At 37.8% G+C, this 22,345-nt stretch overlaps 1 protein-coding gene across 3 annotated transcripts in view; it reads left to right on the forward strand.

The window, feature by feature from the left end:
* TTC37 (tetratricopeptide repeat domain 37) overlaps positions 1-22,345 on the forward strand; it is a 77,899-nt gene that overhangs the window by 1,497 nt on the left and 54,057 nt on the right. For 2 of the 3 annotated variants that reach the window (XM_006081209.3, XM_023749840.1), the window contains exons 2-13: positions 4,281-4,351; positions 5,983-6,136; positions 7,539-7,629; positions 8,900-9,043; positions 10,255-10,346; positions 10,765-10,840; positions 11,369-11,509; positions 13,773-13,871; positions 13,980-14,088; positions 17,275-17,415; positions 20,325-20,426; positions 21,042-21,181. In XM_006081209.3, coding sequence (XP_006081271.1) covers positions 7,540-7,629; positions 8,900-9,043; positions 10,255-10,346; positions 10,765-10,840; positions 11,369-11,509; positions 13,773-13,871; positions 13,980-14,088; positions 17,275-17,415; positions 20,325-20,426; positions 21,042-21,181 — 1,134 coding nt within the window. In that variant the 5' untranslated portion in view covers positions 4,281-4,351; positions 5,983-6,136; position 7,539. The remainder of the gene's footprint in view (positions 1-4,280; positions 4,352-5,982; positions 6,137-7,538; positions 7,630-8,899; positions 9,044-10,254; positions 10,347-10,764; positions 10,841-11,368; positions 11,510-13,772; positions 13,872-13,979; positions 14,089-17,274; positions 17,416-20,324; positions 20,427-21,041; positions 21,182-22,345) is intronic. The other variant, XM_023749847.1, reaches the window with a different exon arrangement.

The raw sequence follows: 22,345 nt of genomic DNA on the forward strand, positions 1-22,345 counted from the left end.
GAGCAGGGCCGATCAAGGGGTTTGGTGCCGCCTCCCCTGTCACACCAAGAAGCCGCAGGGCGATCAGGGGGTTTTGGGCGCTGCCCCGTCACGTTGATCCTGGTGCCGGGAGGGCTGGCGGCTCCGCTGATCCCGGTGCTAGGAGGCATATTACCCTTTACGATATAGGATAGAGGCCTGGTGCACAGGTGGGGGCCGGCTGGTTTGCCCTGAAGGGTGTCCTGGATCAGTGTGGAGGTCCCGCTTGGGTGCCTGGCCAGCCTGGGTGAGGGGATGATGGCTGTTTGCATCTGGTCACACCCCCTTCAAGGTGGGGTTCCCCACTGGGGTGCCTGGCCAGCCTGGGTGAGGGGCTGAGGGCCGTTTTCAGGCTGGTGGGTGACTGAAGCTCCCAACCTGTCCTTTTTTCCTTTTTTTTTTAATTCTGGGCCAGCTTTAGCTCTGAGGCTCGGCTCCAGCTATGAGACCTCCGCTGCTGAAAACAGGTTTCTGGCCTTTGTTTACCTTCTGTATTTGAAACAATGTTTCGGTCCTGCTGGCTGAAGCCCGGGGTTTTGTTTAGCTTCTATATTTGTTACAATGTTGCTTAGAGTGCAGCTGAGAGGCCGGCAAGGCAGGCGGGGAAGTTTGGCTTCCTCCATCACTGAAGCAAGCAAGCCTCCCTGTTCGCGTCAGCTGCCTGGCTGCCGGCCGCCATCTTGGTTGGCAGTTAATTTGCATATCTCACTGATTAGCCAATGGGAAGGGTATCGGCCGTACGGCTAATTACCATGTTTCTCTTTTATTAGATAGGATAACACTTATTCCGTTCCGAGGATTATACTAAACATTTATTGAGCACTTACTGTGTGGCGAGTCCTTTTATAAGGAATATTTCCCATCATCCTCACTTTCACCATTTTGCAGATGGGAAAACAGGCTTGGCCAGGTGAAATGACTTGCCCAGGGTTACCCAGGGAGCCAGTCTCAGTAGGACTTGCATCTGAGTAATCTGCACCCTAACTTGCTGCAGTACTCTGTCTCTAGTTAGTTACACAATTTCATGACATTCTCCTGAGCTTACTCACTCTTAGTGAAGCAGAATTATTAACCAAGCAGCATGCCAAAGATCTGGTGAATTCAGATATATACACAATAGTCTCTGTCCACAAGGAACGCTAATGAAAAAAAAGTGAAATAATATTAGTACAACATGGAAGGTGATACAGGTATGTTCTTCCATGAACAGGATGTGTTTAAAAATTTTTTCTGAGTTAATTTGGAATGTGAACACATTTTACCATCGGAACAATGTTGGCTGACATTTAGATTAATCAAAAATGTACTTTACTAGTATGGCACATTACTGATTCTGTGAACTGTATTTACTCTCTGTAACCTTGTTTTCATAGGACCTGTATTCTGAATTCCCAGTCAGGATGACAGGAATACATCTTTTTCTTTCTTTCTTTTTAAAAATATGTTTTAATTGACTTTAGAGAGAGAGGAAGGGAGAGGGAGAGGGAGAGGGAGATAGAAACATTGATGACAGAGAAACATCAACCTGCTGTCTCCTGGGGATCGAGTCTGCAATCCGGGCATGCACCCTGACTGGGAATTGATCTGGTGACTTCTTGGTTCATGGGTCCACGCTCAACCACTGAGCCACACCAGCCGGACTGAATACATCTTTTTTCCCATTTTCTTCCCTTGACAATGTCAGTGGGGGCAAGGGCTGAATTGGACTGGAGTGAGATGAGTGTTTTCCGTCCCCAGACACATACGCTGGAAGACTCTAAGAGGCTTCTAGTCTAACTTCTCATCTGACATTCAGTTTGCCCTACATTGTTACTGCCAGTGGGTTGTCCGGTCTGTGGTTTTTCATCCCCAGTGATGGGAAACACTTCCTATGAGCAGCCATTCCACATTTGTACTGGTCTGATTTTTAAAAGTTCTTATTTTGAGCTGAAGTCAGCCTTTCTCTACTTTTAACCATACATTCTTCCATTTCTCTTCACTTTACATGAATAATCTCTCCTTTTAAACTACCCTTCTCACCTTTTCCCCCACCTGTTCCTCCCACTCCCAACACCTTCCCCAGTTCCTTCAACTAGTTATTATATAATTTCAGGTTTCTTCATTATTTTTATCACTCTCTTCTGCACACAGAGCATTTTTGCTAATTGTAACTTTATTAGAAAAGGAATTTTTGAGTGTGCATCTCTGTGTGTGTACATGTATGTATATGTGTGTTTCAATGAGGGTAGGGGCTGCATTACATGTCTAAGTCACCAGTTAAAGTGGGGGAGGGAGGGAATGTCTGCCCTGGAACCATATAAGGCCCAGGAAATCATTTGGTCTGGCCCTGCCAAGGCATTAGGGGTAAGTTAATTAAATGTTTGACCAAATATAGCAGGCTAATTTTTAAAAAATCTATTTTTATTGATTTCAGAGAGGAAGGGAGAGGGAGAGAGATAGAAGCATCAGTAATAAAAGAGAATCATAATCATCTGCCTCCTGCACACTCCCTACTGGGCACCAAACCCACAACCCGGGCATGTGCCCTGACTGGGAATTGAACCATAACCCCCTGGTTCATAGGTCGTTGCTCAACCACCAAGCCTCACAGGCTGGGCATCAGGCTAATTTTTTAGTTGATAATTTTGTCTGGCTTGTGAATAATGTTATAATTATCCAAATAGCCCTTAACAGAAAAAAGGTTCTCCACCACTGATTTAGAGGGTGGCAGTAGAGAAGGAGAACAGACATTATATATGTTGTGTTCAGGCACTTATCAGGTAACTGATGTAATCCTTACTTTACCAGTGAAGAACTAGGCATAGAGTTATGACATAAGATGCCCAGCGTCTAATGGCACTTGAACCCAGATCCATCTGGTTCCTAGGCCCCTTCTCAACCAGGTTATGACTTGCTTTGGTGGGTGGATATGGCAGAATGAAGGGACTGAAAAATCGGGTATTTTGTAAGAACAGAGTTGAAGTGACTGAGTAATAAATTAAAATAGGTTGGATGAGAATAATAATCAAGTGTAGCTGGAAGAGGGCTTAAAGAAGTTAGTGATGTGAAGAGTCAAGTTTTAACATTTATTTTACCTTCCCACCCCTTGTTTTAATGTTTACTTTCCTGAACATTGTTTGGATCACAAATTTTTGTTTCTTTACAGTAGGATGCTTTTCTGTGGAACTAATCATTCAATTTAAGTATATTGATGGTATGTTTAGTCCAGAAACTCACTTTCTGTTTCTTGTTCATCCCCACCTGCTTCATCTAAATTTTGTTCATTTCCTAGTTTTCAAGTAGCATATTTTTTTTAAAAAAACACAACAACTCTGTTCAGCCTTGGCTGGTTTGGTTCAGTTGATAGAGTGTTGGCCTGTGGACTGAAGGGTCCTGGGTTTGATTCCAGTCAAGGGCACATGCCTGGGTTGTAGGCTTGATTCCCAGTAGGGGGCGTGCAGGAGGCAGCCAATCAATGATTTTCTCTCATCATTGATGTTTCTCTCTCTCTCTCTCTCTCTCTCTCTCTCTCTCTCTCTCTCTCCCCCTCTCCCCCTTCCTCTCTGAAATTAATAAAAATTTTGTTAAAAATCTGTTCCGTTTTTCAAAACCACTCTATTCTCTCCATGAAGCATTCTGGATTAATTTTGTTTGACAAAATTTATTCCAGGGATGCCATAAAAAATACTTAGAATTTATAGTTATGTAGAAATTGTGTCAATATTTTAGATGGCTATTTAGATGGATTTTTAATCTTAAAAAAAGTGATCTCTATTTTCATTAACTTATGAACTACAGTAATCTAATTGCATGATGTGGGCATGATTTAAAAATATTTAAAATCTTCATATGGCTTAGAACAAGGATCACTTTGGTGTAGTTGGAGGCTGCAAATTGGGTATAACTATAGTAAGTGCCCTTAATTGTCCTAGATTCAAAACAAAGTAGTGCAGAAATAGACAATTTTCTCTTTTGGCTCAGTTTTTATATTGAAGTTAGTGTGTTTTGTGTTCCTGGAATATTTTTTCAGAACTCGATTGTTTATGGAAGTTCCTTTTATCTCCTGAGGCTACGGGAACATGGTTTAGACTAATTTTGAAAGTTGGAGGTTAAGATTAGTGTCTCTTTGGGAAAGAAAAAGGAGGAAAAATTGTACATAATTATTTCTTATGTTTTAAGTTATTTATGAAAATTGAGCTTGAATCTAATATATTTTTAAAAGTTTGGTAGGATTTGGGTGTGTCCTCCTTTTTATGTGCCTGTTTCATATTTTACTAATTTAGATGGATAACGGTTAAGGAACAATCTGAAATCACTGCAGAAAGAAGATAGAGCTAGTGATAATAGGTAAAAGGTAAGTGCTTAGAATGCTCAATAATAGGTAATTGGAGTCTACTTTTACTAAACGATTGTTTTTACCAATTCCTTCTATAAGAAAAGTCATCACAAAATACATTTAGACTTTTATTACATTTAAAGGTATCAGTTTTGCTTTTCTGTAATTACTTTCATTGTCATTATTGTTACTATTATTTATAAATGTTATTTTTGCTTTGTATAATCTTTGTAGCTGCATAACTGAATATAGCTTAAGGTTCCATAGCTTTAAGTTGTGTGTATAGGATATATTATTCCATCTATCTATATTTATTAGTTTTGAGGTATATCATTGTCTGTTTGGCATGGTTGTCACTTTCTAACTTTTTGAAAGTGAAGTTGTTGCTACTTTTTATGCTTGGTATGTTGAGTTAAAACCTTTTCAGTTGGTAGTAGAAAACTTGTATTGAGTGAAAATATGCAAAATGAATGCTCTTATTTTTAAAAAGTCAGTTGAAATTGAGGAGAAAAAAGTAGAAGGAGAGGTATAAGGGGAAAGTGTGTGGGGCTGAGGAAGAAGATTAGACACTTGTAAGAGAGCTAGATTTTTCTTTAAAGTGTTGGAAATGCCCAGAATGGAGGTAAGTATCCCAAATAGAGGAGTATGGGATTACCTGGAATTCTTTTGGATAGTAGGTTTTTACTTTGTGACAGGAAACGGGTTTGATGGTACCTAGTAGATGGTTGGTGCTCAGTAAAGCTTTGTTTGGAAAATGAGTGAATGAGCCTCTCCCTTCTCCACCCCACTTCCCCAAAAGAGGAAGATGTTTTCAGGGCTAGAAAGTAGCAGATTTTTTTTTGTCTTTAAAAACGTTACTTAAACCCCTGAAACATACATATATGTGTATATTTATTTATTTATTTTAGGTGAAGAGAGGGCCTCATTGCTAGCATATTATGCTAAATGCCAAATCAATGAAGAAGGAATAGGAAGAGAAGAAAGCAGGATTCCACTAAAGCAAGAATAATTTTATTTACATAAGTAATTGTAGCTACAGATGGAGACATATAGGGATAGGGAAGGGTATTGAAGGTTAGTATTGGTTACCAAGAGAAGGATGGAGTTTGTCTCTAGTGGTCTTGAAAAATAGCCTACTTTGAAGCATTTAACAGCTCTGTGTTTGCTGCTATATTTAAGCCTAAACTTGTCTGACTATGAAGGTCTTCTGTAATCTGGTGCTCTACTTTATCCACTCTCTAGTCCTGTCTTCTCCATCTGGTAGCTGTTAATTACTTCACACCATACTTTTCTTTGAATTCCTGTTGCACTTGCAGTCATTATTCCTAGTTTAGCATTTGATTCACTAATGACTCACATGCTTTAGGTCTTTCTCTTGGTTTAGAGAGGCCTCCTTTGCCATTTCTTTTATGTCATATGCTATGTTTACCTTGGGAGTGTTGGTGGTGGTTGGTTCTACCTTGTTCAGTGTTGGGTGATAGAAAAGATGATGACATTTATCCTGGAAAAGTTGTATTCTTCTGTTTGTTTTTGCTTGGCCTTATCTTGAAACTGTTTTTGTCCTTTTTTAATTTGAAGTTTTTGTTATTGGATGTCTTTTTATTAGTTTAGATTAGATGTTATCATAATTGATGTTCTTTTCTTTTTAGTCTGTAGGTTTACCCACCAAAGATAACTTTGGCATGAAAAAACTTATTGTAAAATCAGCATTGAAATTTGTTGCCTGCTCCAATCAAGATTTGTAACTACGGGAAAAATCCTTCCAAAGTTTCCAGCTATAAATTTATACCAAGATAATTGCAAGTAAGAGGGCAGTTTCTGAAATAATAGCGTATGAAATATGTTGCTTTACTTACATAATTATTGTAATTAGGTGAAAAGTCACTTTTATGTCAATTAAGGGAATTTGGTTCTGGCTGTAGATAAATTGATTTTATGATACCTTAACTTTTATATTATTTTTAATGTAACATTCTTAAGTCAAAGGATTTTTTAAAATTCTATAACTTCTTTGATCTTGTGCTTCTACCTCAGCCTCTTTTGGATATAAAGGACTGTTGGTATACCATGTTATCAAGCCATCTTCCTGATTCATTTTGCTGCCTTGAACATCTTCAGTCTATAATGACTTAACATTTATGCAGCTTTGTTTTACCTTCCTGATGATATTAGAGTTCAGTGGAGTTGGCAAAAAATACAAATGTTTCTTTTTTCAACATCAAATTGTAATTAAATTTGCCCTGTTCACTGATAAATCAGAATAAATTGTGAAATCTCAGATACGTTAGTTTACTTAAAATTAAGTACTATATCTTAAATGAAAAAATTAAATGAAGAAATACTTTGTCTACCAATTGATATCTTTTTATGACTGAAGTTCATGTACTTGCATATTCATCACCTTCATTTAAGTGTAAACATTGCATTTACTTCTTTTCAAAGATTACTGTATTACAAAGAATACTATATTACTATAATCCTAAGTAACCCTTATTATGAAGAAAGTTAATATCCTGATTTATATATTAAAGAGACTTAGCTTAAAACAGAATGCTCTCTTAAACTCTTACATCAGAGTTACTGAAATTTGTGTTAGTGTTCATACTCTTTGACTTGGGCTTGTTCTACTAATTCTTGCTTAGTGTAGAATTTAATTGAAATTGGTATGTGTTTTGGGTCCTGGTCCATAGGATCATCTGTGTTTTAGCCTACTATGTGGAGAGTGAGTATAATTCAAATGCAACTGAGCTTCAACAAATATTTATCAATATGTATACTTTGTCAGTCAAAAATCCCTGCCTATGTGAAAATTATGTTCTGAGGGGGTTGGGAAACAGATAATAAATAATATAATTGAGTAAAATGTATAGTGTATAAAATATAAGTATATAAGATGATGATAAATGCTTTGAAGAAAAATAAATGCATTGTTAGAGAGAAGTTAAGGGAATATTGGGTGGTTGTGAGTGGGATAAGGCAGGGTTGACATTTTAAATAGGGTGGCCAGTGAAGGTTTCACTGAGGAAGTGATATTTGAGTGAAAATCTGAAGGGTGTGGGAATAAGCTGTGTGTATATGAAAGGGGGAAAGAGTGTTCCTGGTAGAAGGAATCACATGTGCCTTTTTCAGATGGTTAAGTTTGCTGGAGCTGTGATAGTTAGGCAGGTTATTATTGTACATTCAGTCAGGCTTTTTGTTTTGACAGAATGTCTAGCAAGGAAGTGAAGACTGCTCTGAAAAGTGCTAGAGATGCAATCAGAAACAAAGAATACAAAGAAGCTTTGAAACATTGTAAGGTAACTGATATTTTGTTCTTCCACAATGAAAGTGTGTTACCTCTTTTTAAGCATTATCAATTCATGATATGTGAATCATTTACTGTTTATAAATAACAAAGGTAGTAAGGTTATTTAGTAGAACGGTTAGAGTGGTTATGCTAGGATAAGCTGCTCTGTCGCACTTAATTTTGTCTTTCTCTGTATTGGTAACTTATCAAAGCCAAGTTCTTAAAACCTGAGTATCTCTTAGGTATCTTTTGATGTGTTTACTGTGGGACTCTACTGTATCTTACAGTTGTCATTCTTTAATAGTGTGTTGACATTTTCATTCTATTTGGTTTGTGAATTCTAAAGTGCCTTTGTATGCTGATGGGAATGTTCCAGCCCAGAAGGAGAAATTGAATGTGCAGGAGAGATAGAGGGAGTGGTAGGAGTGAAGTCCTTGGGAAGGTGAGAGGATGGTGTCCTGAGCTTAAGAGGAGGTTCTTTGAAACTTCTTCCATCTTAAAAGGAGGGAAAGTCGATGCAGACCCATACGCTGTCAAGATTGGAGATTTGGGGATGGGAAGATGAGGGTGATCTCCTCTGATGACTTCTATTTTCTTAATGAAATATAAGGTGAAAGTGGAAGAGGAGTTGATAGGAGGTTTGAGACAAAAGAGGTATAAAATAAATATTGTCAATAATATTGTGATCAATTTACACAGTGAGAGATGATTACTAGAATTAGTGGGGTGATTACATTGTAAGGCATAAAAATGTCAAATCATGATATTGTACACCTAAAACTAATGTAACCAATATAAGATTGTATACCAATTATACTTAAATAAAAATAAATTTAGAAAAAAAGAGGTATGAAGTAGTTTTTATTCATAGTGGGAAAACAAACACATCATTTAATCCTAAACGATATGGAAAACAAGTTTGTGAATTAACTAGCACTGTGGAATAGAGGCAAGCAGGATGGTTGGGTGTTAAGAACAGTCTTATTGTTCTTTTTATACCCAGTATTCTTAAGGGACAAGGGGATGCATTTGGTGGAGACATCAGTATTATTTGGGCAGCTTTAAAAAAATATACCTCATATTTATGACCCCTTAAAATTACTGATCCAGTCTAACTCCCTCTCTTGCTGAGGAAACTGAAGACCCGAGGTTGAGTGACATTTTAAAGATTATCTAGTTAGTGGTAGATCCAGATTTTCTGACCTTCAGGTAGACTGTCTTTTTTTGTTTGTCCATTACTTCCAAAATTTAATGACCTGCTCTTTTATTTTTTTAATCAGACAGTGTTAAAACAAGAGAAAAATAACTATAATGCCTGGGTATTTATCGGTGTTGCCGCAGCCGAGCTAGAACAACCTGATCAGGCCCAGGGTGCCTATAAGAAAGCAGCTGAACTAGAGCCAGACCAATTACTAGCTTGGCAGGTATGTAAAAATCTTTTTCCTCATATTATAAGAAAGAGTTATTTTCTCATTTTTAAAATTACAGATAACAGCTTTATTTTTTAAAAAAATAAACCTCCACTTAATTCCACATGAGAAAAAAATTGAAATTTATTGGTTTTTTTAAACCTGAAGATTACTTTTCAAAACAATGGTGCCAACGATGCTATTTTACCACTATTTACCACAATCCAATGAATTATTTCCAAATGATGGTTTTTAAAACTAAAATAACATAGAAAATTTGCAATTCTCTATCTTTGAGTACAGGTTAAATTCTGTTTTCTTATTTAATGGTCTTTATGGTCTTTTTTCTTATTTAATGGTCTCCAAATTTTTCATATTTAATCACTTTGTTTCATATCTTAATCACAGCTTAGAAACTGTGATGAAAAGGAAGTGGTAGGCTCTGGAGTACATGAACCCATTTGTCTCAGGTTTACATGAACGAGAGCATGAATGAGGGTATCTGATAACATGTTTATACAGGTGCTTGTTTTTATTATGTACTGATTGGTATAAGATATCTAATCTTTATTGAAACAAAAATGACAATTTCTACAGACTACTTGGATTTTGTATTAGTTTTACCATATAAAAGTTGCCGAAACCGGTTTGGCTCAGTGGATAGAGCGTCGGCCTGTGGACTGAAGGGTCCCAGGTTCGATTCCGGTCAAGGGCATGTACCTGGCTTGCGGGCACATCCCCAGTGGGGGGTGTGCAGGAGGCAGCTGATCGATGTTTCTCTCCCATCGATGTTTCTGACTGTCTATCTCTCTCCCTTCCTCTCTGTGAAAAATCAATAAAATATATTTTAAAAAAATAAAAATAAAAATAAAAGTAGTGTTGTATGGTAATGTCTTAGAGGTTAAGACTGTATAATAACCATCAAAATATATTTTTTTGTTGTGAAACATTTCAAATATATTTTCAAAAGAAAAGACAATGGTATGAGTCCTTCTATGCCCATCATCTAGCTTCAATAAAAATCCTCTCAGCCAATTTTTAAAATCTAAACTTTCACCTACTCCCTTCTATTCCAAATTATTTGTAGGCAAATCCCAGACATATTTCATTTATTAATTATAATTATCTTTATTATGAATAACCTTTATAGATTGTCACTTTAGCAAAATAAATGCAAGAACATTAGATGTTTTTAGAAGAGTAATCTCTACTACTTCCTCTTTTAGGGGTTAGCAAGCCTGTATGAGAAATGTAATCAGATAAATGCTAAGGATGACTTACCTGGTGTTTACCAAAAGCTCCTGGATCTTTATGAAAGGTAATCAATATGTGGGGAAAGGCCAGTTTCTTTAAAAGCATGAATTAGAAAAACTGATTAAAAATATATAGAAATACTCTAAACATGTACTGGGAATCAGGAAACATTTTTCTTTCAGACTGTTATAGCAGAATCTCTTGATTGTGATAAGAATAGAATAAAAATACTAATAGTAAGAGGATTAACTAATTTGGGAATTTTCATGTTATTTTCAGTCAGTATAATCAAAGATAATGTTTCTTAAATCTTTTCTTTTTATGAGAGTCTCATTTTATAAAATTTTACTGTAATATGAAAGCTGTAGTATGTACTGATTTAAAATAGTAACTGACAATATTATTGAGGTATTTAATTTTGGTGTTCTAAGCCTACGATTGTTTTTATTAATTAGATTCAAAATCTTTTTTTTTATTCTAAGTGTTGACAAACAGAAGTGGTGTGATGTCTGTAAGAAACTTGTGGATCTGAATTATCAAGAAAAGAAACACATAGAGGTTGGCTAATGATTTTCTGGGGTAGTATATTTCTTTTTAATAAAACCATTACTAGAAGAAAGCTTTCATTTAGCTTATGGGAAAATTTTAAAAATGGTTATGTAGTATGGTATTAAAAGAATTTAGGGGGATAATATAAATTACAGTGATTTGAAACTGTAAATTAGAATTCAAATTAAAGGTATTATAACTTCCAAACCTTTTTGAAACTGAAGGAATTAATAAAATAAGTAAAAGCATTATCTATAGAATACTGTGGCCTATTTCTTGTGTCTCTATAGCTGATACTATAAGTTACGATGATTGGGACATGTCATTATTCCTGTGTCTACTCTGGTAGCTCAGTAATATTTCTAATATGAGGACTATGTAAATTTACCCAATCAACTTATTTTTTATGGAGTTCATAATAGATGGAGTTCTGTGCTTTTGCTATTTTTATATATTAGCAGATATTTGTAGATTTTATTTTTCTATTGACATTTTTAGTATTTAAGATAAAATAACAATTTTAAATTTCCTCAATAGGTGGCTCGAACATGGCACAAATTGATAAAGATACGGCAAGAAGCAGGTGCAGACAACCAAGAGCTTCATCAGCTATGGAGGAAATTGACTCAGTTGCTGGCTGAGAGTACTGAGGATCAGAATAATGAGACGCAGCAATTGGTATTGACCTGTTTATTCCCCTAAATTTAGAAAATGCAAGCATAATGATATATTTACTTATTTATTTATGTTTTATTTATTTTTTTGTTAAGCCTCACCCAAGGATATTTTTTCCATTGATTTTTAGAGAGAGTGGAAGGAAGGGAGGGGAGAAGAGAGAGACAGACAGACAGATAGACAGACAGACATAAATGTGAGAAAGACACATCAATTGGTTGCCTCCTGCTGGGCCAGATATCAAACCTGTAACCCTGGTAGGTGCCCTTGACGGGAATAGAATACGTGACCCTTGGTTGCAGGGGCTGACACACTAACCATTGAGCACACCATCCAGGGAAAGGGTAATAGATAAATGTAGATTATAGAAAAGTACTTTATGTCAGACTATATATTTTGTAAGTGTTTAATTTTAAATTTAGAGGCTCTTCCTGATAAAGTCAGAATTATTGGCCTACAGTCTCATATTAAGTCTGGACAGAGTGAAATTGGTATTCAGGGTATCAGAATTTTACTCCCTTATAGGAATCCAAACTAGATCAGTTATTTTTTCACTGTAAAAAAGAGACTATGAAATTGGCTTTCACAAAATTGCTATAATTTCTAAAAAGTTGTGCCTTAAAGGCATGTTATGAACTAAGAGTACTAAACCACTTAGATTTAACAATTCAAGCAGAGTATTTTATTTAGAGTATTTATAATTGCATTTTGAATACTAAATAATTGAAAATAATTTTTAAAAGACTTAAAAAATGGGTTTTGAACCATAATTGGGAATATCTCCGTACTATTTTTTTATATTTGTAAGTTTAAAAATAAACTTAGTTTCTTATAGTATGTAGCCACTCAGTGTACACTTTTTAAATTGGATTGAAATTTTAAATGTAAGCAATGATGGGCTCTATATAGGATGGGAAGCTCATTTCTTTGTAAATTGTTTCTTTGTTTGCTCATTAATTTGTTCTTTTATTCAAAAAATGTTTATCAAGTAAAAAACAAACAAACACAGAAAACAAAACAAAACAAAATGTTTCTCAAGAGCCTACTGTGTCGGGTGGGTATCCTAAGAGCTGGGGATAAGAATGTGAAAATAAGTTTTGCAGTTGTTTGTGTGTTGGTTTATCTGTGTATAGATTTAGTTGCGGAAAAAATTGAGCAGTGACAAAATTAGGTGATTTACCAACTTCTCTTAAATTATATCTTCATATTATGACATCATTATTTTCCTTGAAATAGTATAGGTTACCAGAAAATCAAACATGTACCAAAATAAGTAAAATGTTTTTGTGAATTGTTTATACTATATCTCTTTAAGAAAGAGAATTATACTTATCCTAAAAATTGGCTTCTAACTATTAAAAATACGATAATAGGGTGTTTGAGGGTTATTTTCAACTTGAATGCTAATAACTGCTTTATTTAAGTGTGTTCAGAAACAAGTGTATCATCTAGTTTCCATGTGGATTATTTACATTACCTTTTTTAATTTTATAAACCCTTGTGCTTGACTAAGTTAGCAGTAAAATTTTACTTTATTTATATGGACTTTATACCATGCTTTATAAAGAAAATTTTAGAAAGTAAACTGTATTATGAGTTTTCATTATAGAGGCATAGGAAATATTTTTAAAACTGTAGAATTTATATAACCAAATGAATGGCATCTTTTAAAGTGCTTGCCTTGGATTTTCGTATTGCTCTTCTGGCTCAAAACATTTAGGATTCTTCTTTTGGAATTTTTTCAAAGTCAGTTAATGATACTGTATAAAAAATATTTTATTATTGTATAGTCAGTCATATTTTTGGTATTCTTTTACCAAAACTATAACTTAACTTCATAAAACATATTTTAAGATTAAAAATTTGCTTCCATTAAAGATGTTCTAAAGAACATGCTGGTGATTTCAGAAGAGATGTTTTGAAAATAATCTGAACAGTAGTAGTTACATTATCCTATAAGGCTCTACTTCTCTGGTTGACTAGTTTGTAGGGAACAGCAAACTTATAAGAATGTTTCGTTAAATTAATGTTGCCAATTTATAGTTATTTCGTATTAGTTCAGTGCAGTCCACTGGCTAGTGGAGTTAGATTGTATTCCAAAACTTATAAATACATGTTTTTCCTCATTGAAATGATCAGGGCCATACCATAAAATGCATTTGCAGTTAGTTGAGTGTATAGCTTGTATGAGTCTTATAAGTTCAACTGTTTTACATTCTCATTTAAATATGCTACAGATGATAGTTTTTTTGTTGATTTGTTTCAGCTTTTAACTGCTTTTGAGAATGCACTGGATTTATCAGATAAGATTCCTAGTGAAGATCATCAAGTACTTTATAGACATTTCATTCAGTGTTTATCCAAAGTAAGTTGATTTTTAAAATCTCTAATGTGAGTTTTCTATTCTAAATAGGAAAGTGTCCAGAAGTATATTTTATTGCTACTTAGTTAATTTTACTTTTATATTTTCAAGTTTCCTCATGAGACTGCTAGGTTGAAGAAGGCCTGTGAAGGAATGATAAACATCTACCCCACTGTGCAATATCCATTAGAAGTGCTTTGTTTGCATTTAATTGAATCAGGTAATTTCTTCTTTATTATAGTGTGTGTCCTAGAGGTGTGTGAACGTGTTGAGTTATGTTACTATGGATGTTACTAAAATTGTTTTAGTGCCTACCAGGTATAAGGTATTATTTCAATATTTCTGGACATAAAAAGAAGTACAATGTAATCTTTGTGCACATGGAAAGACTGATACATATAAGAAAGTGTAGTGATGCAGAGGAATTATGAGTTGTTGATGAGTGAAGTATTTTTGAAGGTGGGGATTGAAGAAGGTCTTGAATTTTCAATAGGAAGTAGATAAACAGGAGGAGGTAAAATGTACTCCTGATAGTTAGAGGACAGAAAAGAGGAGAGGTCAGGAAGGAAGGTTGGGAACCTGCAAAACAACACAGAAGGCAACCAAAGAGCATTTCTCCAGAAAACAGATTTGCAACTGATGATTAGGAAGCACTATCTTTTAAAATCTGAGTTATTGAATGGAACTTAGATTACAATAATGGAATAAAACTAGGAAGAAGTGGTTAGCAGGTATAAAAAGAAGCAATCCAGGGACTTGACTGACTGCATTTAAGGGGAGGAAGTGGAAGCATGTAAAGGGAAGGTAAGCTTTTAGAGGGGGAGGAGAAGGATTGCAGTAGTGTCACCTGGCAGGAGGGTTTTAAGAAAGAGCTAGTTAACATGAACAATGAACTGAAGTCAAGAAAGATGAGGCATGCTGAGACTTTCAGTACAAAGAGTATGATTGTGTGTGTGTGTTTCGCTAATAGGAAGCTTAGTTCCAAAATTACCCTGTTTCTTCAAATTTTTACAGAAGTCCCAAGGTATTTCCAATATAAGTGGACTGATTTTCTTTATTGTGTTGGCTCTGGTTCCCATCCCTCCATCCCTTTTTCTGCTGTAAAAATTGCTGCTAAGAAAATAATGGCTATTTGGGTGGTGGACACATGGTGCAATAGACAGATCTTGTAACATAGAAACCCACATCTGAAACCTATATGGTCATGTTGACCAATGTGACCCTAATAAATTTAATAAAAAAAAGAGAAATTGATGGCTAATATTCACTCTTTTCTCTCTATGCCTGCTCAGCTATTAGTGGTTTGTACCTTTTCTTCATTCTTGACCTTTTCTTCATATGCCAGTGGCACAAGAGGATACTTTGAAATTTCTTCCAGAATTGAATGCTTTCTCAATAAGCACATTTATGCCTGTAATGTTGATTTGTCAAGTAAACACTTATATTCCAAAATCCAACAAAAATATAGAAGAAATAAGATCAACAAATATTCTGTAGACTTTTGCACCTAAATTCAGTATTTGACAAAGTTCTCTAATAAAGAGATAGCAAAGGGATTATGCTGACTGATTAGAGAGTGTGTTGATTTATGTGAAAAAAATTCTTAAAGAGGGTTTGGGGTGGGTATTTTGCAGAATTGAAGGAGAGTTCTGTATCCTGGCAAAGGGGAAGTGGGTTGGGTGGATATTTACACATATGGTACACCAAGGTAGAGTGCTTTTCCTGCTCAATACTTGGTTGTAAGAATCTGTGGAATGTAGCAGTGTAGGCTTAAGTTCGTTCTAATGTAAATCAGTATTCTGGAGTGGAAGTTTAATAGTTAATGTAGGAGACTAGGAAACTGCTTAATGTTTCATTTTATTGCAAACTTTTAATACAAACTTTCTGTGTATTAAGAACTTCTGAAAATCTCCAAGGTCTCTATCCTTCTCCAGAGTACTTTAGTATCTGTGGAATTTGCTACTTGATAGCAGCAGTGACTCACTGACTTCTCTTCTACCGGGGATAAATATATTTCATCCTTATTTGTCCTCCTTTGCATGTGGAAACTTGAAGATTGATTTTCAAAATGACTCAGTTAATAAAGCTTCACAAAACAAATAGTGTATGGCTTTCACAGTTGTCATCTGATGAATGTTACTTCATGCTAAATGACCTTTTTGATTTATTTTATTTTGCTTTATTGCTGAAATGGGGGAGGATAAGAAAGCTTGGTTCTTTAGTCTGAAGAGCTTAAGATTTTGTGTTCTAGAAATATTAGAAAATCCAGGTGAAAATAAAGAAATTACTACATGCTGGTTTCCCCCCTCTAATTAGGTTTATTTAAAATAAAAATTCTATAGTAGTGATCAGTTTCTTTGGGGTGTGAGAAATGAATTCGTTATTTTAAAAAAACTCACTTTTTTTTGTAGTAAACTTTAGGAAACAGAATTTTCATAGGTATTACTTAGTATCTACCTTGAAACTCTTCAGCGTACCTTTATCCTTGGAGATTTAGTATTCATCAGCCCCAAGTCTGGCTTGTCTTACTGAGAAATAAATATACAATTGTCAGTCTGTTTTAAAGTCATTAAATCTGGAATCTTGGAATCTTTAAAATGTTAAAAAGAGCAGATAAGTTAAATAGATGATGTCCTATCAATTGTCACCCTCTACATTTATTTAGCTAGTATTTTCAACAGGAATTAATATGGAGAAGAGGAGGATTAAGGGTTGAAGCTGGAATATTCCTTATCTCTTTTTTAGTTCAATTTAATTTCACTTTCTTAAATTTATAGAAAGTAAAATGGATTTTTTAAATATACAGTTTGATTCCTTGTCTCTCTATACAAGATCAGTTGTGTTATTGCTGCCGATGGTTTTCGGGAACACTATAGAGAATTCCTCTAAGTGCCATCTGGTCATATGTAAAGAATATCTTACACAGGGCTAAACATGAATGTAATCCTTCCAAATCTCTTTTTGTTTCTATAATTGTACTTCCAGATATTAACAAAGGGGGACATGGTAGGAAAGTCTGCCTTGTTTTAAAAGTTTTTGTGTTCCTCCTAGGCTTTTGGAAACTATTTTCAAGTACCTATCTACACTTTACTTACCTGTGTGCATTTTGTGTGCGCGCGAACAGTTTTGGTACCTTAAATATGGATGAACATGGAAAGATGCACTTTTTATCCCAGGGTTTTTTCTAATAAGAACAGTTAGTTTAGACAAGATACTAATAGTCTGTCATGAAGTATGTTTTTGTGGAGTAAGAGAGTTTTGACTCAGATGGGTAGAAATTGAAGGTGAAATTTTAATACCCATTTCGTTTTCTTTTTTAAGACAGCTTTTGAGATTTAAGTAATGTAGGTTTTGGTGCTTACAAATTTGGTATATGTATACTAATAACTTTTTCTTTTAATACCAGGAAGTCTTACTGAAGAGGGACAACAGTATTGTTGTAGACTAGTGGAAATGGATTCAAAAAGTGGTCCTGGCCTCATTGGTTTAGGCATTAAAGCATTACAAGACAAAAAGTATGAAGATGCTGATAGGAACTTAAGAGAAGGTAAGTATACAGTGGATAGCTTGTAACATGAGGTACTAGTCAGTAGGTATTTATCTTTGGCCCTTTCTTTAAGGAATGTATATTTAAGATAGGAATGAAAAACAATGATCTTACATACTGGGGAGTATGCTTAAGTTTGAATTCCAACTCTGCCACTTACTAATTTCAAGACTGGGGAACTTAATTAAACTCTCTGTGTCTCAGTGTTTTCATTTATAAGAAAATCTCCAGCCTTACATTCAAATTGAGATCTGAATGACACATACAAGCCTGGCATTGGAAGGAGCATTTCAGGTCAAGAAATGAAATAGCCTGAGAGGAAAGCTGGGCTTCAGGAAACTGCTTGTGGTTTGGCCAGGTTTGCGAATGGAGTATGGGAGCAGGAAGGGGCAAGAATTGAGGCTGAAGAGGGGCTTACAAACCTTGTTAAGCACCCTAGGGCAGTAGGGAACCAGTGGAAGGTTTTAAGCAGAGGAATTTCATAATGACATTTGTATTTTTAGAAATATTCTCACCACAGTGTAGAGGATGCAGTGATCTGGGATAAAGATGATGGAGGTGTGATTAGTCCGGTGGTAGAGAAATGGATAGGTGCCTGGAAGCAGTGTGGCTTTGTGACTGATTAGATGTGAGAGATACGGGAGAGGTGGGGTGGGGGTCTGATTTGTTTTTTGTTTTGTTTTATTATTTACTAGAGGCCCGGTGCACAAAAATTTGTGCCCTGGGGCGGGGGGTCCCCCAGCCCGGCCTGTGCCCTCTCGCAGTCTGGGACCCCTCGGGAGATAACGACCTGCTGGCTTAGGCCTGCTCCCGGGTGGCAGAGGGCAGGCCCAATCCCTAGGTGCAGCCCCTGTTCGGGCTCAGAGCAGGGCCGATTGGGGAGTTGGGGCGCCGCCCCCTGCATGCACAGAGCAGGGCGGATCGGGAGGTTGCAATGCCACCCTCAGTCACCCTCAGGGTAGGGCCGATTGGGGGATTGGGGCACTGCCCCCTGTCACACTCAAGGCAGGGTCGATGGGGAGGTTGCAGCGCCACCCCCTGTCACGCACAGAGCAGGGCCGATCAGGGGGTTGGGGCGCTGCCCCCTGTCACTCACAGAGCAGGGCCCATCAGGGGGGTTGGGGCTCCGTACCCTGTCATACACAGGGCAGGGCCGATCAGGGGGTTGAGGAGCTCCCCCCGTCACTCACAGAGCAGGGCCCGTGGAGGGGGGTTGGGGTGCCACCCTCTATCACCCACAGAGCAGGGCGACCAGGGGGTTGGGCGCCGCAACTGTCACACTCAGGGCAGGGCCGATGGAGAGGTTATGGCTCTACCCTGTCACACACAGAGCAGGGCTGTGGGGGGGAGGGGGTTGGGGCGCCGCACCCTGTCACACACAGAGCAGGGCCGATCAGGGGGTTGGGGCGCCGCACCCTGTCACACACAGAGCAGCAGGGCGATCAGGAGGTTGGGGAGCTCCCCCCTGTCACGCACAGAGCAGGGCCCATCAGGGGGTTGAGGAGCTCCCCCCTGTCATGCACAGGGCAGGGCGGATCAGGGGGTTGAGGAGCTCCCCCCGTCACTCACAGAACAGGGCCCGTGGAGGGGGTTGGGGTGCCACCCTCTATCACCCACAGAGCAGGGCCGATCAGGGGGGGTTGGGCGCCACCACTGTCACACTCAGGGCAGGGGCCGATGGGAGAGGTTATGGCTCTACCCTGTCATACACAGAGCAGGGCCTGTGGGGGGGAGGGGGTTGGGGCGCCGCACCCTGTCACACACAGAGCAGCAGGGCGATCAGGAGGTTGGGGAGCTCCCCCCTATCAGGCACAGAGCAGGGCTGATCAGGGGGTTGGGGTGCCTTCCCCTGTCATGAACAGAGCAGGGCAGATAGGGAGGTTGTGGCCCTGCCCCCTGTCACACACAGAGCCACAGGGCGATCAGAGGGTTTGGGTGCTGCCCCCTGTCACGCTGATCCCGGTGCCGAGAGGCCTCGCTGCTCCGCTGATCCCGGTGCCAGGAGGCATATTACCCTTTTACTATATAGAATAGAGGCCTGGTGCACAGGTGGGGGCCAGCTGGTTTGCCCTGAAGGGTGTCCTGGATCAGGGTGGGGGTCCCCACTGGGGTGCCTGGCCAGTCTGGCTAAGGGGCTGAGGGCCGTTTTCAGGCTGGCGAGTGACTGAAGCTCCCAACTGCTCCTTTTTTTCTTTTCTTTTTTTTCTATTCTGGGCCAGCTTTAGCTCTGAGGCCTCGGCTGCTGAAAGCAGGTTTCTGGCCTTTACCTTCTGTATTTGATACAATGTTTCAGTCCGGCTGGCTGAAGCCTGGCTGACTGAAAGCCGGTTTCTGGGGTTTTGTTTAGCTTCTATATTTGCAACATAGTTGCTTAGAGTTGCAGCTGAGAGGCTGGCAAGTCAGGCGGGGAACGTTGGAGTCCGCCATCACTGGAGCAAGCAAGCCTCCCTGTTCGCTTCAGCGCATGGCTGCCGGCCGCCATCTTGGCTGACAGTTATGCTGATTAGCCAATGGGAAGGGTAGCGGTCGTACGCTAATTACCATGTTTCTCTTTTATTAGTGTAGATTGTTAATCCTCACTCCTGAATATTTTTCCATTGATTTTTAGAGAGAGTGAAAGAGGGAGGGAGTGGGGGAGAGAGAGAGATAGAAACATTGATGTGAGAGGGACACATTGATTTGTTGCCTCCCGCACAGTCCCAGACCAGAGCAAGGGGAGGAACCTGCAACCCAGGTATGTGCGCTTGACTGGGAATAGAACCGAGACCTTTTAGTGCGTGAGGCAATGCTCTACCCTTGAGCAACATCAGACAAGGTGGGAGGAGTCTGATTTGTTGAGTATTTGGTGGTGCCATTTATCTCAGTAGTTACGGCAACCTTGGATTTTGTGCTTGCTTTTATCCTCTTAGGGTTAAAAGAAAGCCCTCTCTGCACAACTGGATGGTATCATCTGGCAGAAGCCCAAGTCAAAATGCATAGACCAATGGAAGCTGTTCTGTCATGCAATCAAGGTATTCTTGACATGTTTAAGTGTGGCCACCCTGTTTCTTTTCATCTTAAAGGAGAAAGATAGTGGTTTTACAAAAACAGGTATAGCCTGGTGTGTCCTAGGGCCTTCACTAGTTCTTGTTTCCTCTGATGTAGATAAGGAAAGGCATCTTGGAGCCTATTTGAATGGCATGGGGTAGAAAATCACAAAAAGTGATTCACTGCTCTGGTACAGCTGGAGGCCCAGCCTCTGTAGTTGAGAAACAATTCACCCTGGTCCATTCTAATTCAGCCTCTTTTCCTTCCAGTATCCTTGATTTGCTTCTTATAGATGCATTGGCTAAGTGCTAACCTTTGGTATATAGCAGATAGGGATAGCCATTGTTGTGTTTCAGGATGTTCAGTTTTATCATGTTATGTGAAGATAAAGGTTTTAAATTTAGATCTGTTCTGTTTTAAATTCAGATATTTTCATATAGAGATCAGGGAAGAATTTATACTTAGCTTTAAATTATTCTTCATGTATATTGCTTTGGCAGTTTATTCTTATTGTATTGGTAACTTATTATGTCTCTTAAAAAGAAAAAAAATGTGAAGTGATATGGTTGTCTTCATTCAGATGTCCTTAATTTTGTCAGCTCTGAAGAACATAGATAATGTTGGTGTGTCTGGTGGCAGTCTTCATCAGAAGGATCTTTGTCTTCGTTTGAAAGCAGAGGCTTTGATTAAACTCCCAGATAATGAATCTGCAGAGGAAGCAATTTGTACTCTTGACCAGGTAGATTGATCATCGAATTTTCCCCTTCAACTTAGTTTCCAATCAGCGAGGCATCAATCACTTTTTCCTTACTACAAGTATTTACTTACATAATTTTGTGTGAGAGGTATGAATTCACTTTTGTAAATCATTCACGTAATTGGAAACTCTTCAAGTTACATATTGGCTTCTTGGTTAAGTACTTACAATTATTTTCTTTTTTTTAAAATATATTTTATTGATTTTTCACAGAGAGGAAGGGAGAGAGACAGAGAGCCAGAAACATCGATGAGAGAGAAACATCGATCAGCTGCCCCCTGCACACCCCCCACCGGGGATGTGCCCGCAACCCAGGCACATGCCCCTGACCGGAATCGAACCCGGGACCTCTCAGTCCGCAGGCCAACGCTCCATCCACCGAGCCAAACCGGCTCCGGCTACAATTATTTTCATATGATACAATTTCTCTCTTTAGTTCTTGCTCTTATTATTCTCTTCTGTTTTTTCCCTGTTAGGTTACTACTTAATTATTACTAATTTGGGATTTTAAATTTTTTCTTACAGAAAATATTTTATCAGTTACTGACAAGAATAATTAAGGAGACTAGTAGATTCATAGTAGAGAATGTTATTTCCTGGTTTTACTCAATAAAACAAATAAATAATAAAATTTATTTTTTAATGTTTTTGGTTCAAGCAATTTATAATTCCCTGGCAAAAAAACCTAACTAGTAAATTATGAATTATAACAACACAGTGTCTTTAAAGATTTTTGTCAGATAAAAGCATTTTTTTAATCTAAAATTAAAATTACTTTACTCAGTATATTGCAAGGTTTTGACTTTTAAAAAGTCATTTCTTATATATTTCAAAGGGCTTTGCATTTCATATTATTTCTTTAGAATTGGCCCAGTCGTCAGCATCCTTTAAGAACTAATATCTTATTTTCTACTTGCCTTCTGACCAACTGTGTTTTGTGTGAATGCTCTGTAGAGGTCTTTCCAATATTGTTTTATTATAAGGAAAACAAAAGTTTCTTTGGAGAACTGGTAGAGTCCAGGTCTGAGATAGAGGATGTACAAGATGAGCCCAGAACATCTTATAATGCTAGAAAGCAAGGAAACCTTAACAGGATCCCAGCACTGTGTCAGAAGAGCTCAGAAACTAGCATGAAGGATTCTCAAT

Source organism: Myotis lucifugus, unplaced genomic scaffold (genome assembly GCF_000147115.1).
Source record: "Myotis lucifugus unplaced genomic scaffold, Myoluc2.0 scaffold_0, whole genome shotgun sequence".
NCBI classification, from domain to species: Eukaryota; Metazoa; Chordata; class Mammalia; order Chiroptera; family Vespertilionidae; genus Myotis; species Myotis lucifugus.